Source organism: Anomaloglossus baeobatrachus, chromosome 10 (assembly GCF_048569485.1).
Source record: "Anomaloglossus baeobatrachus isolate aAnoBae1 chromosome 10, aAnoBae1.hap1, whole genome shotgun sequence".
Classification (NCBI taxonomy): Eukaryota; Metazoa; Chordata; class Amphibia; order Anura; family Aromobatidae; genus Anomaloglossus; species Anomaloglossus baeobatrachus.
In genome coordinates this window covers 113,318,906-113,343,560 of record NC_134362.1, presented here as the reverse complement: position 1 = coordinate 113,343,560, position 24,655 = coordinate 113,318,906, and the positions used below count along the sequence as shown (strand labels likewise).

General features: G+C 45.2%; 1 protein-coding gene across 2 annotated transcripts in view; it reads right to left on the bottom strand.

Annotated features, from left to right (window-relative positions):
• The window catches only part of HIPK3 (homeodomain interacting protein kinase 3), a 399,904-nt gene that overhangs the window by 10,733 nt on the left and 364,516 nt on the right, over nt 1-24,655 (bottom strand). Inside the window, exons 8-14 of one of the 2 annotated variants that reach the window (XM_075325615.1) lie at nt 8,197-8,320; nt 7,926-8,047; nt 7,709-7,833; nt 3,554-3,715; nt 3,143-3,436; nt 2,877-3,017; nt 168-403 (exon numbers count right to left, since the gene is read on the bottom strand). In XM_075325615.1, the coding sequence (XP_075181730.1) occupies nt 168-403; nt 2,877-3,017; nt 3,143-3,436; nt 3,554-3,715; nt 7,709-7,833; nt 7,926-8,047; nt 8,197-8,320 (1,204 nt within the window). Of the gene's footprint in view, nt 1-167; nt 404-2,876; nt 3,018-3,142; nt 3,716-7,708; nt 7,834-7,925; nt 8,048-8,196; nt 8,321-24,655 lie in introns of both variants that reach the window. The other variant, XM_075325614.1, reaches the window with a different exon arrangement.

The following is a 24,655-nucleotide window of genomic DNA, read 5'->3' as shown; positions in this document are numbered from 1 at the left end:
CCTGTTAGATGCATAGAGATTCTGACACAGGTATTGCTTCTAGGGGTGAATCTCTCTGTAATACAATGCTGTTCAGGCCTAGAGCTGCCATAAAGCCATACCTAATAGTAAATAGATATATTTAATTTTTATCTACAGTAACATGACATCACAAGGAACATTTTTACCTTTGTTGGTAGCCCGATGCGAGTTAAACTTGCGGTTTTCAATCCTGATAGGTGGAACCACTAATGTACACACTGCTGGTTTACTCTCAGTTTTCTCCGTTGCCCGTTTTTCTGTATTCTGGTTGGTATCCGTTACAAAGCTGCTCTTCACAAATGGGCTGTCATGGCCAGATGAATCAGAGCTTGGGGATCCATCTACTGTGTCACAACCACTCTCAGGCTCATCGTCAGACATACTGGAAAAGCAAGACAATAAGAAAGTCATAAGACAACACAGACGTCTGTTGTGTAGAGAGAGCTCCCCCCTCATACATTAACAAAAACCCAGTTAGTACAATGTTATGTGGTTTTTAGCCATCAGTAAATTTGGAAACCTATACCATAATCTGTTTCCCTTAATGAGGACCAGTTTTCACATATTAAATGGTCCACGTCATGGAAGAGCGTCTGCAGAGCTGAGTAAAACGTGGTTTTTATTTTGTAATTTCTCATTTCTATTAGATTGCAACATTTAGATTATAATTTCTGTAAATTTCAAATGGGCATTACCAGAGGTTTCTCTCTGGGGTGTGCACTTCTTCCCCCTGCATGAGGCTGACCAATCCAGCCTGTATGTTGTGTGAAGTCAGCACTGGGCAGAGAATAGAGCTGGAGTGACAGAGGCTTTAGATCTTCAGCCTTATTTGCATATCAATTCATATGGTGATTTATCAGTAATGGAGGAACAGATGAGCCATGTAAAGGTATTACATAGTTACTCAAGTTGAAAAAAGACCTAAGTCCATCCAGTTCAACCTTTCTCCGCCAGTTCTACATTTTGTCCCTTAAGCGGGCTTTACACGCTGCGACATCGCTAGCCGATGCTAGCGATGGCGAGCGTGATAGCACTCGCCCCTATCGTTATGCCGATATGTGAAGATCGCTGCCGTAGCGAACATGATCGCTACGGCAGCGTCACACGTACTTACCTGCTTGGCGACGCCGCTGTGACCGGCAAACCGCCTCCTTTCTAAGGGGGCGGTTCGCTCGGCGACACAGCGACGTCACTAAGCGGCTGCCCAATCAAAGCGAAGGGGCGGAGATGAGCGGTACGAACATCCCGCCCACCTTCTTCCTTCCTCATTGCTGGCGTGTAGCAGGTAAGGAGAGGCTCCTCGTTCCTGCGGCCTCACACAAAGCGATGTGTGCTGCTGCAGGGACGAGGATCAACTTCGCCCAAGCGACAACAGCGATAATTGGGAGAAGACCCCCATGTCAACGAGGAGCAATTTTGGACGTTTTTGCAACGATCCAAAATCGCTCCTAGGAGTCACACACAACGAGATCGCTACAGCGGCCGGATGTGCGTATTAAAATTTTAATACGCACATCCGGCCGCTGTAGCGATCTCGTAGCGTGTAAAGCCACCCTAAGTCACTTATAACCAACAATATTGTGTGTACTGCGAAATCATTCAGCCCTTTATTAAAAGCTGTTATAGTGTTTGCCATTACTACCTCTTGTGGTAGGGCATTCCACAGTCTGACTGCTCTAACTGTAAAGAACCCTTTCCTATTAGGTGCCGGAATCGCTTTTCTTGCACTCGCAGTGTATGCCCCCTGGTCCTTAGTATTGTCTTTGGAAGAAATAAGTCATGTGCCAGTCCTTTATATTGACCACACATGTATTTATACATATAAATGAGATCTCATCTGAGACGTCTTTTTTCTAAGCTAAACATATCTAACTTTTTCAACCTCTCATCATATGGGAGGCCTTCCATTCCTTGTAGTAGTCTAGTTGCCCGCCTTGGAACTGACTCTAACTTCTGTATGTCCTTCTTAAAATGTGGAGCCCAAAACTGTATCCCATATTCCAGATGTGGCCTTACAAGTGATTTATAGAAGGGTAATAATACATTGGGATCCCGGGATCTAATCTCTCTTTTTATACACCCTAAAATCTTGTTTGTTTTAGCAGCTGCTGCTTGGCATTGAGTACTGCTGCTCAGCCTATTTGTAATGAGAATACCAAAGTCATTCTACTGTTCCGTAGTCCCTAGTTTACTTCCATTTAATGTATACGCAGCTATAGGTTTACTCCGTTCTAGGTGCATTACTTTACATTTATCAACATTAAATCTCATTTGCCAAGTATCTGCCCATTCTGAGATCTTATCCAGATCTTTTTGTAATATTGTACTATCAAGGTCAGTTTTTAATATCCTACATAGTTTGGTGTCATCAGCAAAGACTGACACTTTACTATCAACCCTATCCACAAGGTTATTAATAAAGAGATTAAAAAGAATCAGTCCTAGCACAGATCCCTGAGGCATTCTTGCTCGACTTGTCTTTAAAAAAGCGACATGCACATAAAACAGTTGAAATAGGTGAAATTCTGCTGACAGTTAAAGCAAAGCGCTCTAACAAAACCTCTCATAGGACTACATTATGTGGGGCAAAGTTAGAATGTGCTTTTGCCGTTCACCAAAAAAAGGACAAATCTGAAAAAGTTTTGTGAAACTCGCTCTATCAATAGCTCATTGTCTTTTTTTTAACCCAGACATTGTGTACAGTCCTACATTCTTCATCCGGGTCATACTAGCATCCCATAATTTGCTATGGAGTAAATAGAATTTTCTGTAAAGTCTGAATGCAGATTCTAAGCAGTAGGAGTATGATATACAGTGTGGCATTTATATATGCTTGGTTTTAGTAATTAAATTACCTGTTGGGTCTTTTGCAGGGAGAAGGGCTGGACTGCCCTGAGGAGCTAGTGCTCAGGGTGCTATCTGGACTACTCAAGGAGCAGACACGATCAATATTCAGAGTACTCTGACAGGCCTCACAGTCCAGGCTGCCTTTACATCTAGGTAATAAATGAACGATAGTATTTACTCCACTGGATTACAGATCTAGGCCAACAGGACTCAAATAAGATCTTTGACTAAAAAGAAAATACAATGCACCAATACAATATGTTTGAAAGCTTACTCTCTCAGTGAGTGAGTCTGTGCTGAATCCTCGTCATCCGTGTCACTGCTTATCGTAATGACACTGACTGTGGGGCTTGGGGAATCAGCAATGACAATCTCTTGCCTTTGTTGATTTGACACATCTGGGACCCGCTCTTCAGATGTCTTACAAGATTCTACCTCCTGCTCCTCCAAGTTCTGATTGTCCTGGGGTAATGCACAAGTTTGAGACTCTGTGGTCTTTGCACTATTTGATATCTTTGGAGAGGTAAGTGCTTTTCTGTGGACATGTGTGTCCAGTACTGTGTTACTCCTACAAAAATAAACCAAGAGGTTACCAAAGCAATAATAAAAGATCAGGTTTTTAGAAGACAAATCATTGGCAATCAATGGAAATAAAAGGTTTTTCTCCAGTGGTTGGAGATTATACCTGTTTTGACAGATTTTATTCCTTTTATTAGCTGCAGGCTGAGGCCACACCACATGTGCGATGCCTAAACTGATAGGCTGAGGGGCTGATAGCGCCATTTGGTTAGTTAGAAGAGGCTGCAGAATCATGGAGCTGTAATGGTTTCCATGCTGAATCACTTTTCTGCAACAAAAAGGCAAAGAGAGAAACATAACATATGGCATTTGTAAACTGAATGCTTTGCAGAGCTGGCGGATATTTGGTAAAGGACTTGCAGCACTGATTCAAGAATGCGGCCTAAAGGCCGCTTTACACGCTGCGACATCGCTCAAGCAAACTCGTTGGGGTCACGGAATTTGTGACGCACATCCGGTCGCTTTAGCGATGCCGTTGCATGTGACACCTTTTAGCGATTTTGCATTGTTGCAAAAACGTGCAAAATCGCTTATCGGTGACATGGGGGGTCCATTCTCAAATATCGTTACTGCAGCAGTAACGAAGTTGTTCCTCGTTCCTGCGGCAGCACACATCGGTACGTGTGACACCACAGGAACGAGGAATCTCTCTTTACCTGCCTCCCGCCCACAATGCAGAAGGAAGAAGGTGGGCGGGATGTTACGTCCCGCTCATCTCCGCCCCTCCGCTTCTATTGGGCGGCGAATCAGTGACGCAGCTGTGACATCGCTGTGACGCTGAACGAACCGCTCCCTTAGAAAGGAGGCAGTTCGCTGGTCACAGCGACGTCGCAGGGCAGGTAAGTAGTGTGACGGGTCTGGGCGATGTTGTGCGCCACGGGCAGCGATTTGCCCATGTCGCACAACCGATGGGGGCGGGTACCCACGCTAGCGATATCGGTCACAATATCGCAGCGTGTAAAGCAGCCTTAAAGCTATGTGCGTACGTGTGCGTTCTGCACCGCACACAAAAGGTCCACTTCAGAGCGCAGCTGAAAAGCTCCGTTCTGAAGCGCCTGGTGTCTGCAGAATTTGTGCGCTCTGCATGCTGCCTCTCCCTATAGACAGCATGCAAAGCGCACGAAAGAAGTGGCATGTCACTTCTTAGAACGCACGCCTCGGGCAGCAGCCGAATCGCGGCGTTCTAATACGCCATGCTACGGTGCAGATCGCAGCGTAACTGCATGCAATACATTCACGTGCGCACATAGCCTAATTAGGCAGCTTTGTAATCTAGGTTATCATAGATCTGCCTCAGTTTCTTCTTTGACTGATTATTCAATTTTTTGGTAATATCTGTATTCAATGAAAACAGATTCCCATTACTGACTTTGGAGATGCCAGTTGCTATTCATAGAATTCTATGGAGGAGGGAGAGGAACTAGAGACAGACACTGACATTCTGCTGTAAGATCACTCAAAATAACAAACAGCTACACTTCCTTGGTCATTTTCTACCTTTTTGAGTTCCCAAAATAATTTTTTTTTTATTCGAAAAAAGTGTTATGTGGCCACGTGGTCTTGATTTTTGGGGGAAGTAGTTGTAGTTTTGAATGAAATTATTATTAATTCTACCATAAAATGTATAAAAAAATTAAACACAAAATCCAAGTTCAGTGAAATTTAAAAGAAAAAAATCCAGCTAATCTATTTTTGCAGCATTCACTTTCCAATAAAAATGACCTGATAACTACACTTTATGGGGCCATAGGATTATGAGGATTCCAAATTTATTTAGGCATTTGGGTTTTTTTGTAATTTATTTTAAATACTTAAAAAAAATAAAATAAACTTTAAAACATGCACACAAAAACAAACAAAAAATCAAACTAAATAAAATAATCTAATATATAAAGCTGAGTGTGTGTGTGTGTGTGTGTGTGTGTGTGTGTGTGTTTGTGTTTGTGTTTGTGTTTGTGTCCGGGATTGGCATCTGCATCGTCGCAGCTACAGCCACAAAATTTTGCACACTCACACGTCTGGACCCAGAGAGCGTCATAGGCTATGTTGTGAGGTGAAATGTTAGCCCCGCGCGTTCCAATTTACCAATCAATTTTGCCCCAATCTACATAATGGGGAAAAAGTGAAACGAAAAGTGTATCCGCACCGTCGCATTTACAATCACGAAATTTTGCACAGACACCTCATGTGACCCAGGGAACATCGTAGACTATGTTTTGGCAGGAAAATTTAACCCCGCGGTTTACAGTTACACTCCAAAAAACATGCCTCCATTAAAGTAAATGGAGCCTGGAACTATAGGTTATTAGTTATTATTAAGCTTATATGTGAGGTAATAAGATGTCAGTGGGGAGACAGATAGAGACAGACAGAGACAGACGGTGACAGAGACAGACGGGGAAAGAGACGGTGACAGAGACAGACGGGGAAAGAGACGGTGACAGAGACAGACGGGGAAAGAGACGGTGACAGAGACAGACGGGGAAAGAGACGGTGACAGAGACAGACGGGGAAAGAGACGGTGACAGAGACAGACGGGGAAAGAGACGGTGACAGAGACAGACGGGGAAAGAGACGGTGACAGAGACAGACGGGGAAAGAGACGGTGACAGAGACAGACGGGGAAAGAGACGGTGACAGAGACAGACGGGGAAAGAGACGGTGACAGAGACAGACGGGGAAAGAGACGGGAAAAGAGACAGACGGGGAAAGAGACGGGAAAAGAGACAGACGGGGAAAGAGACGGGAAAAGAGACAGACGGGGAAAGAGATGGGGAAAGAGACGGGAAAAGAGACAGACGGGGAAAGAGACGGGAAAAGAGACAGACGGGGAAAGAGACGGGAAAAGAGACAGACGGGGAAAGAGACAGACAGACGGGGAGAGGGGCAGACGGGGAGAGGGGCAGACGGGGAGAGGGGCAGACGGGGAGAGGGGCAGACGGGGAGAGGGGCAGACGGGGAGAGGGGCAGACGGGGAGAGGGGCAGACGGGGAGAGGGGCAGACGGGGAGAGGGGCAGACGGGGAGAGGGGCAGACGGGGAGAGGGGCAGACGGGGAGAGAGACAGACGGGGAGAGAGACAGACGGGGAGAGAGACAGACGGGGAGAGAGACAGACGGGGAGAGAGACAGACGGGGAGAGAGACAGACGGGGAGAGAGACAGACGGGGAGAGAGACAGACGGGGAGAGAGACAGACGGGGAGAGAGACAGACGGGGAGAGAGACAGACGGGGAGAGAGACAGACCTAGAAAGAGACAGACCTGGAACGAGACAGACCTGGAACGAGACAGACCTGGAACGAGACAGACCTGGAAAGAGACAGACCTGGAAAGAGACAGACCTGGAAAGAGACAGACCTGGAAAGAGACAGACCTGGAAAGAGACAGACCTGGAAAGAGACAGACCTGGAAAGAGACAGACCTGGAAAGAGGCAGACGGAGAACATTACTTGGCCAATTTAGTTAAATCTGTGTGGAATATCTGGGGTGTTGAAATATATGTTGTGAAATGCTTCTATTAGCTTAGTTTTTGCCTTTTAATAATTACATTTCTATTTGTTTTGTGGTTTTTGCGTGCAGAATACATTTTTGTTAATACATTCTATTTTGTTAACAGCAGTTATTAACCCGGGCAAAGCTGGGTAGTACAACTAGTATATAAATAAAAAATGGAAAATTCTGAGAGCCATAACGTTTTCTGGTTGACAGGAGTTTTAAGGTGGCCTGATTTTTGAGCAGTGATACCAAATATGATTTGATCTTTTTGTGTTTGGGAAAAAGAAAGATTTAACAAGTCACTAAAATGTATGGGTTTTTTTTTCACATTGTTTCATTAGTTTGTAAGTCCTTTTTTGGACAAGTTTCTTCTTTCCTGTTCAGAAAATATGATCAAAGTGGCCTCCAAACCCCTAACGTTTCCAGGCTGGCACAACAGCTGTATTCTGCATCTATGTAATTGAAGAACAGATTCTGTTTGCAAAGGGGGTGGCACCTCAGGACTGTGTTTGCGCCAGAGTAAGGCAGTGCTCTAATGTTGTCTCCTGCAAGAGCTCGCTGTTTAGCGCACCATGTCCTGCATTCTGGCATTACACTATGAGCGAGATACCAACACAGCAAAGAGAGAGGAGTGCTATATAACGGAGGTTGCACATGACTAGGTTGGCCTCCACATCCAATGCATACTGCAAATCCATCCAAGCTGACTGATAACAGTATCGGAGTCTTGATAGGGTGCAAAGGCCATTTACATATTTTTATCTTACCCCCAGTCTCCTAATCTCTGTGGTCCAGCCATAGAATCGGAGGCAAGTGTTGTAGTTGGCGCAACAGTTGTCACCTGTTGCCAGGTGGGAACCAATACTGGTTGTGTTCCATTTGACCATGTGTGCTGAAATGGTAACATTCAAAGGTTTTAATTACATTTTAAGAAAAAAAAAAACAAAAAACAAAAAACTTTCAGCGGTTTAAAAGAAAACTTACCTGGGAAAGGACACCTGGTCGTATCTGTAGGGGCTGAATGGCCGGAGCCTGCGTTACTAAGGGTAATGCATTATCTACTCTCACAGAATAACTTGTGGGCTTGCCATGATTTGGTGGGATTCCTGCAAGATTAATGAGCCTTATTTTATTATCAATTAAAGCAATAAGAAAGGTTAACGAGAATGAGAGAATATAAGTAAGTCAGACCTCTAAATAAAAGGGACATACTAACTGCTTCAGAACAGGAGTTTGATAATGGCTTATAACATACCTTGGAGAGCTGGGGGACAAAGTATCAGTGTCTGCTGAAAAGAATCATTGCAACCAAACTGAGCAGTTCCTGTTTGCACTGGGATCCCGTGGTGTATAACTGAATGCCCTGAAGTCGTTAACGCCTGAAATAAACACATTTCATTGTATTTAATAATAATAATGCAAATAAATAAGTTAAAGTCTGCAGTAACAAAACATGTGGATCGCTGGTGTAGGCCTTCATACTGGTTGTGTAGCATCTCCTTCTTTCACATGACTTAATATTGACTGTGTTGAGACACTACTTTCTAAAGGGCCAGAAGATACAGTAAGAGCCTTAGGCTATGTGCGCACTAGACCGTTTTTCCCGCGGATTTACCCGCGGATTTGCCCCGGAAATTTCTTGAGAAATGTCTGCAATCTTTGTGCAGACATTTCCCATGAAATTCAATGAGAAAAAAAAATAGTTGTGCGCACTGTGCGGATTTTTCTCAAGAAAATTTCTTGAGAAAATTTTCTCGAGAAACTTTCTTGAGAAAATGTGCATGTCCATTAATTTCCGCAGGTACCTGCGGTATTCCGGGGGTATTCCGCAGGTAGCAATGATGTGCGGTATACCACCGGAATAGCCGCGAATTACCTGCGGGAATGCCCATCGCTGCCTGCGGTTTTGCAGGAAGCGATGTCATTATGCCAGGAAGAGGAGCAGAGTAAACACACGTCACACTCCCTGGACGCCGCACAGAAGCACTTCCGTGCGACCTCCAGGTGCCCGTGCAGTGTGTGTCCTGCTCCGGCCTCGCGGCTGCCTGCACTGCAGTGTCAGTGTCTGCCCGCAGTGTCAGCAGCCTGTCACACGGCAGCGCAGGCAGACACTGACATCCTGCAGTGCTGGGAGCCGCGGGGATGACGATCGCTGCTGTCAGGAGGTGAGATCATTACCTGCTGTGACGATCTCCTGCCTCCTGACGTCACCGCGGTCACTGCTGTCTATGCCCGTCTCGCGAGCGGCCCGAGACTGTCACTAGCGGTGACGTCACGGGCTCTCGCGATAACTCAGTGACAGCGCTGACGTCAGCAGTACAGGAGATGATCACAGAAGGTAATGATCTCATCTATGCTCCTGATGGCAGCGCTCGTCATCCCCTGCAGTGACCTGAGCTGACCTATTGATGTTAGCTCAGGTCACTGCATTGCTCTCCCAGCCAATGGGGAACATTCTGTTTTTCATTGACTGGGACAGCGACTATGGTATGGATCGCCGTGCCCCCCCCCCCCCTTATTGGATTACGCCGGACGTGGAATTGATTGTGCTCTTTTCAATAAATTGGTTAAAGAGGGAATGTTTTGGGGAGTGTTTTTTCAAATAAAACTTTTTTTGTTGTCTATTTTTTAATTATTACTGACTGGGTTGGTGATGTCGGGTATCTGATAGACGCCTGACCTCACCAACCCCAGGGCTTGATGCCAGGTGACATTACACATCTGGCATCAACCCAATATATTACCCCGTTTGCCAACGCACCAGGGCGCGGGATGAGCTGGGGCAAAGCGCCAGGATTGGCACGTCTAATGGATGCGCCACTTCTGGGGCGGCTGCGGCCTGCTATTTTTAGGCTGGGGAGTGTCCAATAACAGTGGACCTCCCTAGTCTGAGAATATCAGACCCCAGCTGTCCGCTTTACCTTGGCTGGTGATCCAATATGGGGGGGACCCCACGTTTTTTGTTTTAAATTATTTATATAATTTAAAATAACAGCGTGGGGTGCCCACTGTTTTGGATTATCAGCCAAGGTGAAGCTGCCAGCGGTGGTCTGCAGGCTGCAGCCGTCTGCTTTACCCTAGCTGGCTACAAAAAATGGGGGGACCTCACGTCATTTTTTTTTAATTATTTATTTATTTTATGGCTAAATACAAGGCTAAGCACCCTTTAGGCTACTTTCACACATCCGGCTTGAGCTCTGCGGCTCAATCCGGCTGTGCAAGCTATGCAACGGATGCGGTGAAAACACCGCATCCTTTGCATAAGTTTTTCCTGTGCGGCTAGTCCGGTTTTTGCCGCTTGCGGCATGCTACTGAGCATGCGCAGTGGCAAAAACCGCATGCGGCGGCCGGATGCGGTTATTGCCGCATCGCGCCGCAACCGGCCACCATAGGCATGCATTGAAAAATGTGCCGCATCGGCCGAATGCGGCGCGATGCGGTTTTTTTTGCCGCACGAAAAAACGTGCCAGGCAACGTTCCATCCGGCCGCCGCATCGGCTACATCTGCCGCATGCGGCAAAAACCGGACGGAACGCAAGGCCATGCGGCACAATGCGGCACTAATTAAAGTCTATGCAGGAAAATTGCAACCGGCAGCAAAAAAAAAACGGTTGCGATTTTCATGCAAAGTGCCGGATTGTGCCGCATAGCAAAAACCGGAGGTGTGAAAGTAGCCTAAGTGCCACATGAAAGTCACTAAAGGGTGCCAGCTTAGAAAATGCAGGGAGGTGGAACATTATATAGGTTTTTCTCATCTATCTATCTATCTATCTATCTATCTATCCCTCTATCTATCTATCTATCTATCTATCCCTCTATCCATCTATCCCTCTATCTATCTATTCATCTATCCATCTATCCCTCTATCTATCTATCCCTCTATCCCTCTATCTATCCCTCTATCTATCTATTCATCTATCTATCCCTCTATCTATCTATTCATCCCTCTATCTATCTATCTATCTATTCATCTATCCATCTTTCCCTCTATCCATTATCTGTCTATCGATTATCTTTATTATTTATTGCAGGGACAAACCTGCGGTAAATCCGCGGTAAATCCGCGGCAAATCCGCGGCAAATCCGCGGCAAAAACGCATGCGGATTTGGTGCGGATTTTTTCCGCAGGTCCGGAAATCTTTCACTGGCAGAAGTTTCTCAAGAAATTTTCTTGAGAAACTTCACATTTCTAGTGCGCACATAGCCTTATTGTCCAGAAAACAACACATGTATGATTCCTTACAGGCATCAGAGGGTTGCATCAATAAGGCTAGTTTCCCACTTGCGTTGTGCGGCATCCGTCACAATGAGTTATGTGACGCATGTAACTGATGCATTGTAAATAGTGTGACAATAAAGGTAACGGATTCCTGTGAAATAACGTGTTGCGTTCTTTTAGTAGCCGAGAGAGAGACCCCATCATCACCGCACACACACCGGCACTACCGCCCCCATCATGACCGCACACACACCGGTACTACCGCCCCCATCATCACCGCACACACCCCGGCACTACCGCCCCATCATCACCGCACACATGCAGGCACTACCACACCCATGATCACCGCACACAAACCAGCACTACCTCAGTGACGTCACCGCTGACAGCGCGATTCACATCAGTTTCTGCGTGAAACTGACAGCGAGCGGCGGTGTTCTACTGCCGCTCCTGTCAGCTTCCGTGGTAGCAGAGCTGAAAGCGTCATAGGACCTCGTGTGGATTACGTCAGACCTGGAGGGGTATTTGGGGATTAAAAAAGTGGTGAAAGAGAGTGTGTTTTGTCTTTTTTTCCAAATAAAGGATTTTTTCAGTTGTGTGTGTTTATTTACTTTCACTTGAAGAGTAGTAATGGCAGATACTATAACAGCTTTTTAAAAAGGGATGGATGATTTCCTCAGTACACACAACATTGTTGGTTATAAATGACTTAGTGACCAAATGTAGAACTAGTGGAGGAAGGTTGAACTACATGGACCTAGGTCTTTTTTCAACCTAAGTAACTATTTAACTTACAGGTTAATCAGGGAAGGTGTCTCATAGACGCCTGCCATAATTAACCTAGGACTAAAGCTGGTGTCACACTAAGCGACAGCGACAACGACGTCGCTGTTACGTCACCATTTTCGGTGACGTAACAGCGACCTTGTAAGTCGCTGTTATGATCGCTGCTTAGCTGTCAAACACAGCAGAAGCAGCGATCATAACGTCGCTGTGCTACATGTGCAGAGAGCAGGGAGCCGCGCTTAGCGCTGGCTCCTTGCTCTCCTAGGTACAGTACACAACGGGTTAATTAACCCGATGTGTGCTGCAGCTACATGTCACAGTGCAGAGAGCAAGGAGCCGCGTGCACTGCTTAGCGCTGGCTCCTTGCTCTCCTTGCTACAGTATACATCGGGTTAATTACCCGATGCATACTGCAGCCACATGTCACAGTGCAGGAGCCGGCACTGGCAGCAAGAGCGGAGGCTGGTAACCAGCGTAAACATCGGGTAACCAGGGAAAGGTCTTCCCTTGGTTACCCGATGTTTACGCTGGTTACAGCTTACCGCAGCTGCCAGTGCCGGCTCCTGATCGCTTCATTTCGTCGCTCTCTCGCTGTCACACACAGCGATGTGTGTGTCACAGCGGGAGAGTGACGACCAAAAAATGAAGCTGGACATTCAGCAACGACCGGCGACCTCACAGCAGGGGCCAGGTCGTTGCTGGATGTCACACACAGCGACAGCGACGGGACGTCGCTGCAACGTCACAGAAAATGGTGACGTAGCAGCGACGTCGTTGTCGTCGTCGTTATGTGTGACACCAGCCTTAGTGGCAGTTATGGGCTGCCATTAACTCCTTATTACCCCGATTACCACCGCACCACGGCAATTCCGGATGAGCCGGGTAGTGTCCCGTGACTGTCGCATCTAATAGATGCGGTAATTCCGGGCGGTTGCTGGTTGATCTTTTTAGGCTGGGGGGCTCCCCATAACGTGGGGAATACCAGCCTTCAGCCGTGTGGATTTATCTTGGCTGGTATCAAAATTGGGGGGGGGGCGCACGCCGTTTTTTAAAATTATTTATTTATTGTACTGCACGATATAGACCCGCCCACCGGCGGCTGTGATTGGTTGGTCCAGCCATAGAATCGGAGACATGTCCTACAAATGGCTGTTCTATTCCTGATCTAAGGCTACATTCACACACAGCGATTTTGCTGCATTTTTTGAGGATACGTTTTTCAGCTGCAAAAGCAGATCAGCTTTTTAAAAAACCGCATCACCTGGAAGCTTTTTGAGCTCATAGATAATGTTTTCAATAGCAGATTAGAAAAATAACGGACAATGCTTCAAACGAGGGTGGATAAAAATCAATGTTTTTTTTAAAAAAAAATAAAAAAAAAAAAAATCGGATTTTTTTAATTTAAATCGGATTTTTTTCAATAAACTGCTTTTTGAGGAAAATATTTTACCATCCAAAGGTTCTTCCATCATGAGATAAAGCTGAGTTGTTTAACTCAGTAGAATAAAGGCTGTATATGTGTAACATTCACAATGCCATGCTTTTCCAGAGGTTTCTGTAGGATTAGTGGGCAGTTTCTTTCCTATATTATCACAGACGCTCGCTTTACTTACGCAGTTCTCAAAACTGAATTTGACTCCGCAGAGGTCCCAGCCTCTTCTTCACGGCAAAAATATTACAACATGAACAGAGTTGAGAAAAAGACCTTAATCCTATTGTTCTACAAACCTATGAATACAGAATCAACCCCTTCAGTGCCAAGTCCAAGAAGTTAGACAATATGTTTCTGATTGTTTGGAGTGGAATAGATCTGCACAACACAAGAAGAATGTGTATCTAAGGCTACTTTCACACATCCGGTTTGAGCCCTGCGGCTCAATCCGGCTGTGAAAACTATGCAACGGATGCGGTGAAAACACCGCATCCTTTGCATACGTTTTTACATGCGGCAGGTCCGTTTTTTTCCGGTTGCGGCATGCTACTGAGCATGCGCAGTGGAAAATATCGCATGCGGCGGCCGGATGCGGTTTTTTCCGCATCGCGCCGCATCCGGCCTCCATAGGGATGCATTGAAAAATGCGCCGCAGCGGCCGGATGCGGCGCGATGCGGTGTTTTTTGCCGGAGCAAAAAACGTTGCAGGGTACGTTCGATCCGGCCGCCGCATCGGCTAAATCTGCCGCATGCGGCAAAAACCGGACCGAACGCAAGCCCCTACGGCACAATGCGGCACTAATGTAAGTCAATGCAAAAAAAAACCGCAATCGGCGTTACAAAAGCCGGTTGCGGTTTTTCTGCAGAACGCCGTATTGTGCCGCAGAGCAAAAATCCGGATGTGTGAAAGTACCCTAAATGTGAGGAGGAGGAAGGGCAAGCAGACAAGAAAATGAAACTGAAACTTTGAGCACAATACTGCAGCATAGCCACAGACAGACAAGTCTGGATCTGTTTGTGTGTACGATCTGAGTTTTATTACATTCTTTCCTTATAATGGCAGCAGGCCGTAAAAGAGACCCAGTTTGGGAATATTTTAATGAAGCTCCTTCGCCTATCGGTAAGGCAGGCATGCGTGCAAAATGCAAACGATGCAACAATGAGATGCAAAGCCTGGTGGCGCGAATGAGGCAACATCATGAGAAGTGCGGTGATGAAGATGACCAAAGAAACACTTCTAAACAGGCAGGATCTTCAGGTTGGTAAACATTTTTATTGAATCCTATTTCTAAAGACTGAACTGTCATGTGTGAGAAAAATTATATTTCTTATTATTACTGCATGTTACTGTCATTTGGTACAGTTATGAAGAAAAACAAATATTCCTTTTGGGGCAGGGGCAGTGATGTGTTGTGTACAATAAGCAGAAATTGTATAATAAACAATAAAATAACAGCATTGACTTTTTTTGTTTAGGGGAATTCATGGATTCTGGAAACTATCCACCTCCAAGATCACCATCATCCTGTTCTACAGTTTCAGAGTTATCCATCCAGGTGCTTCATTAGCAGCAGCATCATCATCAGACACCCACAGCCACATATCACCATCACCCAAAAGGAAGAAAAAACCTTTACCTCCTGGAACCACCGTAGATAGGTTTGTGATAAGAACTAGCAGATTAGAAAAAGAGTTGATTGATGAAAAAATTGCCCAGTTTATTTATGCAACGAACTCTTCTTTCCGTCTGACTGAGAACCCACATATCATTAATATGGTTCAGTCACTGAGACCAGGATACAGTCCACCCAGCAGAGCTGATGTTGCAGGGAAACTACTGAATCAAGTGTATGACAGAGAAATGGAGCAATGTGCAACAGCTCTGGAGGGTAAAATTGTTAACCTAAGTATTGATGGGTGGAGTAATGTCCACAATGATCCTATTGTATGTGCTTGTATAACAACAGAAGAAGGTAAACAACTGATACGTCAGGAAATGCACACACAGCAGAATACTTACAAGAAGTGGCAGTAAAAGTTATAACGACATGTGAACAAAAATTCAAATGTCTAGTATGCAGTTTGGTCACTGACAATGCTGCAAACGTATCCAAGATGAGAAGAGATTTAGAAGAGCAGGGAGGGAATACAAAGCTGCTAATAACATATGGTTGCAGTGCTCATTTGCTGCATCTCTTAGCCAAAGACTTAAGTGTTCCAGAAATAAAGGTGAATGTTGTTCAAATTGCTAAATACTTCCGTAATAATCATTTTGCTGCAGCAGCTCTGAAAAGGATGGGTGGAACCAAGCTAATGCTCCCACAAGATGTTAGATGGAACTCTGTGGTGGACTGTTTTGAGCAGTATATCAAAAACTGGCCTATTCTGATGACACTTTGTGAAGAAAATCGAGATAAAATAGATGGCACTGTCACGGCCAAAATCCTCAACATTGGGCTTAAGAGAAATGTTGAACATATGCTGAGCTTCCTGAAACCCATCTCTCAAGCTTTAAACAAAATACAGAAAAATAGTTTAATTGCGGATGCTGTTGAAATTTGGAAGGAACTGAGTGAACACTTAAAAACAGAACTACAAATGGACAGAATTAAATTACAAGCAGTAAACAAACGAATGGGACAAGCACTGACTCCAGCTCATTTTTTGGCAAATATTGTCAATATCCAATATCAGGGTCAAAACCTAAGTGCTGAGGAAGAGGAGTTAGCTATGACATGGGTATCCAGCAATCATCCATCTTTAATGCCAACTATAATAAACTTCAGAGCTAAGGGGGAACCATTCAAGAAATATATGTTTGCTGAAGATATTTTAAGGAAGGTCACACCAGTAAACTGGTGGAAGTCACTTAAGCGCTTGGATTTAGAGACTGTTCAAGTAATGATTTCACTTTTAACAGCAGTAGCTTCTTCTGCAGGCGTTGAAAGAATATTCTCTTCCTTTGGACTCATTCATTCTAAATTGAGAAATCGGTTGGGACCCAATAAAGCAGGAAAGCTTGTTTTTCTTTTCCAGATTATGAATAGGAACAAAGAAGAAGATGATGAAGATGATGACAAGTGAGCTACAGAGGACAGTAGTATTTAAGTTTTTCATGTGTCGGCTGGGCTGACAGTCTAAGTTTGTTAATATATATATATATATATATATATATATATTTTGTTTAGCCAAATTAGTTAACAAACATGGATGTTTGTTTAAGCAAATAACTTATGCTGTAATGTTGTTATTGTTTCAGTTGAATAAATCTATTTAAATTGTTATTAAGGTCAGGATTATTTTTCTCCTTCCTAAGTACAACAGAACAGTGGTGTCCAAATATGAATGATTAACCCATTAAACTGGGGAGAAAAATGTAATATAAAAAGTGATTCTAAAAATCTTCATCTACTTGCATGTTAAAGTAGCAAGAACTAGTTTAGGTAAAAACTTTGATTTAAATCACTGATTTAAATCAAGCCTTACTGACTAGTGATTTAAATCGTGATTTAAATCGTGATTTAAATCAGTTAGATTTAAATCAAATCCACCCTGCTTCAAACATGATAAGTACTCTCATTCATCAGTTTAATTGTAATGAACAACAGCTAGAAGAAAATTTAGGATTCAGTATGTGTGAGATGGAAGGCCACAGTGCTGTTCATATAACAGGGAGAGGTAGAGAGGGGTGTTCAAATGCCGCGCCAAATGATCACTATTCAGATGATCAGATTAATGTATCTTTATTTTCATACAGGTCTACGCGTTTCAGGAGCTTCTGCCCCCTTCCTCAGGACCATCAAGCACAAAGAAAAACATCAAATCTGTCCCAGCAGAAACCAGCATACAAATAAATAGACATGATGACATCATAAAACCACCCCTTCTTAAAAAAAACGAGCAGGAAAAACGGTGCATACCCGTCCATAAAGTGACGTAATAAATGTATCTTCGTGGTAAAAACATAAAACACAACCAGTGTAACAGGATCAAACATGACAGTAATACTGCATATATTAAATAAAAAAAACAATTAAAATGAAAATGACAAAATAACATGTGTTTTCATTGATGTGTCCAAAAAAATATATATATAATATACATCTATATATATATATTATATATATATACACGTGTGTGTCAGTATGTATAACCATCTTAACCCCTTCAGCCCCAAGCCAATTTTGACCCTAAAGACCAGGCCATTTTTTTCAATTTTGACCAGTGTCACTTTATGAGGTTATAACTCTGGAAGGCTTCAACGGATCCCGGTGATTCTGAGATTGTTTTTTCATGACATATTGGGCTTCATGTTAGTGGTAAATTTAGGCCGATATTTTTTGCGTTTCTTTGTGAAAAAAAACGGAAATTTCGCGAAAATTTTGAAAATTTTGTAATTTTCAAACTTTGAATTTTTATGCTCTAAAACCAACGAGACATATGACAGAAAATAGTTAATAAATAACATTTCCCACATGTCTACTTTACCTCAGAACAATTTTGGTGAAAAAAAAAATTAAGGAAGTTATAGGGGTTCAAAGTTTATGAGCAATTTTTCATTTTTACAACAAAATTTACAAAGCCACTTTTTTTAGGGACCACATCACATTTGAAGCGATTTTGAAAGGTCTACATGACACAAAACACCCAAAAGTGACACCATTCCAAAAACGGCACCCCTCAAGCTACTCAAAACCACATTCAAGAAGGTTATTAACCCTTCTGGTGCTTCACAGTAACTAAAGCAATGTGGAAGGAAAAAATGAACATTTTACTTTTTGCAACAAAAATGTTAATTTAGCCTCAAATATTGCATTTCACAAGGGTAGCAGGATTAAATGAACCCCCAAAATTTATTGGGCAATTTCTTCTGAGCACGCAGATACCTCATATATGGCGAAAAAACACTGTTTAGGCGCACGGCAGGACTCGGAAGGGAAGGAGCGTCATTTGACTTTTTGAACAGAAAATTAGCTGGAATCGTTAGCCGCATCATGTTGCATTTGGAGAGCCCCTGAGGTGCCGAAACAGTGGAGCTCCCCCATATGTGACCCCATTTTGGAAACTAGACCCCTCATGGAATTTATCTAGATGTTTATTGAGCACTTTGATGCTCTGGGGGCTTCACAAAAGTTAATAGAGTTGAGCCGTGAAAATAAAATTTTATTTTTACCACAAAATTGTTACTTCAACCAGGTAGCTTTTTTTCCACAAGGGTATCAGGAAAAATTGCACCATAAAATGTAGTGTGCAATTTCTCCTGAGTACACAGATACCTCATATGTGCTGGAAATCAAATGTTTGGGCGCACAGCAAGGCTCTGAATGCAAGGAGCGTCATTTGACTTTTCAAACGCAAAATTGTCTGGGATAATTAGCGTATTCCATGTTGTGTTTGGAGACCCCCTGAGGTGCCGAAACAGTGGAGCTCCCCCACATGTGACCCCATTTTGGAAACTAGACCCCCCATGGCATAGAAAAAAAAAACAGGGCGCATGCACGAATGTTCTGCAAAAAAGGGGGGGGGGACTAGGTGGGATGGAAAAAAGAAGTCCTTTCCAAAGTCGAGTACGACTGCAGGACAATTGCTGATCAGGTACCTAATTGTTCGTTTTTTTTTGTTTTGTTTTGTTTTTTTATTTGGGGTGCACAAAAAAAGTAAAAACTAGAGCAACAATTACGTACCTGATCAGCCAATCACGTAGCTGATTAGCACTTGGCGGCAAGCAGGTGGGGGAGGAGGGGGGGGAGGGAGTGGGAGATGCGATTGGGGATAGTTAGAAAAGAGCCACGAACAATACTTACAGGATGGATCAGAACAGCGGCAAATGGAGGGCGGCAGATGGGGGGGGCAGCGGCATATAAAGGGAGCATCTGTGATTGTGAGACGGAGGCGGCTGGCATAGGGTGGGGGCGGATGGGAGAGGGCGCAGTGGATGCAGGAGCGGCAGAGGATGGGGTGAAGGGGGGATGAGGGGGATGGGGAGTGGGAGGTGAGATTGGGGATAGTTACCTTACAGGATGGATCTAGGCAGCAGGATCACAGGAGATGAAGGAGGCAGTAGATCGGGGAGGGTGAGAGGTGGGAGAGGGAGCGCAGCGCAGATCACGGGGGAGACAGGTGAGCAGAGCACAGATCATGGGGGTGAGAGGTGAGGGAGCACAGATCACGGGGGTGAGAGGTGAGGGAGCACAGATCACGGGGGTGAGAGGTGAGGGAGCACAGATCACGGGGGTGAGACGTGAGGGAGCACAGATCACGGGGGTGAGACGTGAGGGAGCACAGATCACGGGGGTGAGACGTGAGGGAGCACAGATCACGGGGGTGAGACGTGAGGGAGCACAGATCACGGGGGTGAGACGTGAGGGAGCACAGATCACGGGGGTGAGACGTGAGGGCGCACAGATCACGGGGGTGAGACGTGAGAGAGAACACATCACGGGGGTGACAGGGGAGGGAGCACACATCACGGGGGTGACAGGGGAGGGAGCACACATCACGGGGGTGACAGGGGAGGGAGCACACATCACGGGGGTGACAGGGGAGGGAGCACACATCACGGGGGTGACAGGGGAGGGAGCACACATCACGGGGGTGACAGGGGAGGGAGCACACATCACGGGGGTGACAGGGGTGACAGGGGAGGGAGCACACATCACGGGGGTGACAGGGGTGACAGGGGAGGGAGCACACATCACGGGGGTGACAGGGGAGGGAGAACACATCACGGGGGTGACAGGGGAGGGAGCACACATCACGGGGGTGACAGGGGAGGGAACACACATCACGAGGGTGACAGGGGAGGGAGCACACATCACGGGGATGACAGGGGAGGGGGCGGGTACCCGATCACGGGGGTGAGTGGTGGGGGGGAGTGGGCATCACATCACGGAGGGGAGGGGGCGCCAGCCGATCACGAGGGGGAGCAGCGGGCAGCGCATAACGGAGGAGAGGGGGCGCGCAGCGCATAACGGAGGAGAGGGGGCGCACAGCACATAATGGAGGAGAGGGGGCGCACAGCACATAACGGAGGAGAGGGGGTGCGCAGCACATAACGGAGGAGAGGGGGCGGGTAGCCGATCACAAGGGGGAGGGGCCGGGCAGCAGATCGGGGAGAGCGGTGACACTGTGCCAGACGGAGGGCAGCGGCGGATCGGGAGGGGTGGGGGTGCGGGCAGCAGATCACGAGGGGTGAGGGTGCGGGCAGCAGATCGGGGAGACAGGTGGCAGATCGCGGAGGGCAGCGGCGGATCGGGAGGTGTGGGGGTGTGGGCAGAAGATCACGAGGTGTGGGGATGCGGGCAGCAGATCGGGGAGACAGGTGACAGATCGCGGAGGGCAGCGGAGGCGGCAGATTGGGAGGTGTGGGGGTGAGGGTGCGGGCAGCAGATACGAGGGGTGGGGATGCGGGCAGCAGATCGGGGAGACAGGTGACAGATCGCGGAGGGCAGCGGTGGCGGATTGGGAGGTGTGGGGGTGAGGGTGCGGGCAGCAGATACGAGGGGTGGGGGTGCGGGCAGCAGATCGAGGAGACAAATGGCAGATCGCGGAGGGCAGCAGCGGATCGGGAGGCTTTTCGCCGGTTTCATACAGTGCAATGGCAGAGCAGCAACTTCCGGGTCCCATGCTCCGGTCACATAACAGCATGGGACCGGAGCTTGTCGCCCTGCCATTGCACTGTATACACTCACTGTGCTGGCGTGCTGCAGGGACGACAAGTGACGGTGACGGGGGCGGTCACCGGCAACAGGTCCATGGTGATTGGAGAGATCGGTCACAAGGCCGATCTCTCCAATCAGAGCTGCTGGAACTGGGGGAGGGTGATCCAGTGAGGTCACCCAGCTCCAGCCAATGGCCAGTTCTACAGCTGCACTGGTCAGGGCTGGATTTCAATGTTTCAGTCATTTTAAATGGCTGGAACATTACAGTGGCTGTGATTGGTTGAGCGGCGTTCGTCAGCCAATCACAGCCTCCGTAGGTCCGGGGAGGAGGCACCACCCCTCCTGAGGTCAGGTACAGGTCCCCTCCTCCCCGAATCTGCGGTTTATGCTAACTTTTCGCAGTCACCGGAGGCTCCGGTGCCGCGATTACGTCATGACGGAAAGATCCGTCCTTGGTCGTTAAGGCCCAGGGCACCATGACGGAAAGATCCGTCCATGGTCGTGAAGAGGTTAAGCAGATCAACAATCAACCGAAGAGAGCCAAGAACCCACTCCGTTGTGTTAGCGCTGAACAATAAGCGGACTTGAGCCTAATCGGTGGAAGCTTAAACTTGTGAGGCCACCCAAGTGTGTTACGCTTTAAGATGTGAAATATCCAGAAGAAGTAAGAAGGAAACACACATTTATAGTGAAAGATAGAATAGCAACCATAAAAAACAAGCTGGAAAGAATCCATCACATTAAAAATATCAGGAGTAGCTCCAGACCATTAGATCCTGAGAGCAGTTCACCCGAGTTCATGAGCGTGGGAACTAAAGATGTGCACCTGCGCCAAAGGTATGTATCAGGAATCTGCAGGTCAAATGAGTTCAGGACCGTGGGAAGAAAACACATGGCGCATGCGTAGCTACAAACCCCGCAGTCAGTGTACGGGACAGCATGTAGTGTACCATAGATCAGTGAAATTAAAACACGGGTGCTGGTGACAGCGCTCAGCATCAAATCGTAAACTGAAAACCATAGATAAGAGCAGGGTGGTGTGTAGAGAACAGAAAATATGAGGATTAAAAAAGATCTCCATCATAACAAATTAGTGTGGAGTGTTCGTGGTGACAGGTAGGAAACAGGCCCCAGTATGGATAGTGAGATAACACAGATACACAAAGATAGGAAAGGATCGTACCGCACCACCAGATCGGGCGGCACACAGTGGGAAAAAAACCCACTACCGAAGTGAGGATCGTCACATGGACAGTGATAGTAGTGACCAAGATAATGTGCTCGATACTAGAAAGGAGGTAAAAATGTAAAAATGAACAATATTACAATGATAAAAATAAAACAAAGTCCTACATTCATAGGAACAAAACAATAAAAAAAAGGGGACTGACAGGAGAAGGTATATACCCAGGAACAATAGGAATTATAAATATAAACCATATAATGTGAATATGGAGACATGGCTTAAAAAAATATATAATCACACAACAATAAAATCTCAGTGAGAGCAATAGACCTGATGATGTAAAAACATAAAACCAACAATAATAAAATGGACCTCTACTCAAGGTGAGACATGCATAAAAATCCGTATAAAAATGAACCGAGAGTAGTACCGACATAAAACTGGAATAAAAGCCGAATGGATAAGAAACATACTGAATATGATTTTAATGAAATAAATCTGTGATCTCATTGAGACCTTGAGGTTTTAGGGTGTTAAGTTTATAAATCCAATACGTTTCTTTTTTGTTTAGGACCTCCATCCTATCAGGAATGTGTGGGGGTATATGTTCAATTGGAGTTACTTTCAGCTTGATTTTTTTATTGTGATATAGAGTGGTGTGACGGGATAGTCCATGGAGCATGAATCCCACCTTAATGGTATGTCTGTGGGAATTGATCCTATTGTGCAGAGCTTGGATCGTTCTGCCTATATACCGTTTTTCACAATCACATTCAATTAAATAAATAACGAAGTCGGATTGACAAGTCAAATGTCCTTGTATCATAAAATCAGTGTCTCCCGTGGTCAAACCAAAACTGACCCTCCCATGCTGAATGGATCTGCAACATAGGCAATTTTTAGCATAACATTTATAAGCACCCATGGGTAAATTATTGACAATGGGACTAGAGAAATTCTTAAGTCTACTAGGGGCCAATTGTTTTTTTTAAGGTGGACGCTCTACGAAATGTGATACCTGGATGGGGGGTAGCACCTCTTTGAGGTATGGTTCATTATGTAGAATAGACCAGTGTTTCCTTAAGATACCCTTGATGGTATCCCCATCACAACTGAAGGTGGTGAGAAAATTAGAAGCAAACTTATTATCGGGGACAACCTTTTTACCAGGGGTATTGACTTTCATGGTGAGATCTATTTGTTTCAGGTCCCTATTGACTTGATAAGCTTTTTTTATGATGGTCAGGGGGTATTTTTTATCTATGAACCTCTCCTTTAGGACCGAGGCCTGATCCCTGAAATCCTTATCTAAAGTGCAATTTCTTCTAATTCTTTGGTATTGGTTTCTAGGGACATTACGCAACCATTTATCATAATGGTTGCTGGTAAAATTTATGTATCCATTACTGTCCACCCTTTTGAAAAAAGTTTTAGTGAGGATGGAGTCACTAGTGTGAGAAATGGTTAAATCAAGAAAGTCAATGGAACCTTTCTCCACCGTAGGTGAGAATTTTAAACCCCAAGTATTGTTTTCTATACCTTCTAAAAACAAGTAGTTATTTTCAGCATTATCATAAATAATAAATAAGTCATCTATATATCTCTTGTATAAAACCACATGTTTAAATAGTTCAGATGAATAGATATATTGTATCTCAAACAGCCCCATAACCAAATTAGCAAAAGTGGGTGCTGCCTTTGAGCCCATGGCAACCCCACAGCATTGATGATATATAGTATCCTGGAATGTGAAGAAATTATTCTTTAGAATAAACCTCATGCTCTCCAGAATGAACTCTTTTTGTATCACAGGTAGTCGGTCATCAACCTCTAAATATTGCCTGAAACATTGCAATCCTAAGATGTGGGATATATTAGTATATAAGGATGCAATGTCCAGGGTTAAAAAAAGAAACGAGTCTTTCCATACAATGTCTTTTAGAATATTTATGAGGTGAGGGGAGTCCCTAAGGTAGCTTTTTAAGTTGGTGAAATGTGTTCTCATAATAAAATCAACATATGCTGACAAATTCTCAGTGAAGGATCCAATCCCCGAAATGATGGGTCTTCCAGGGGGATTGGTAAGGCATTTATGGATCTTCGGTAGGTGGTAGTAAAACGCCAATCTGGGTTTTTTTTCTCCAAAAACTTATACTCATCCTTATTAAGGATCCCCGCCTCTGAAGCTTCTTTGATTAAGGTATGGTATTCAGAAAGGGATTGTGATATGCTGTAATCTCCACAATCTCATAATGTGAAGTGTTGGAGAGCATCCTTAGGGCTTCCTGGATATAACTGCTTCTATCCTGTACGACAATGCCCCCCCCTTTGTCGGCATTACGAATGACTAGATTGGGGTTATTTTTTAATGCTGAAAGGGCCATCTTCTCTTCCCTAGATATATTGGTCCTGGGGGGATTTTTATTAGTC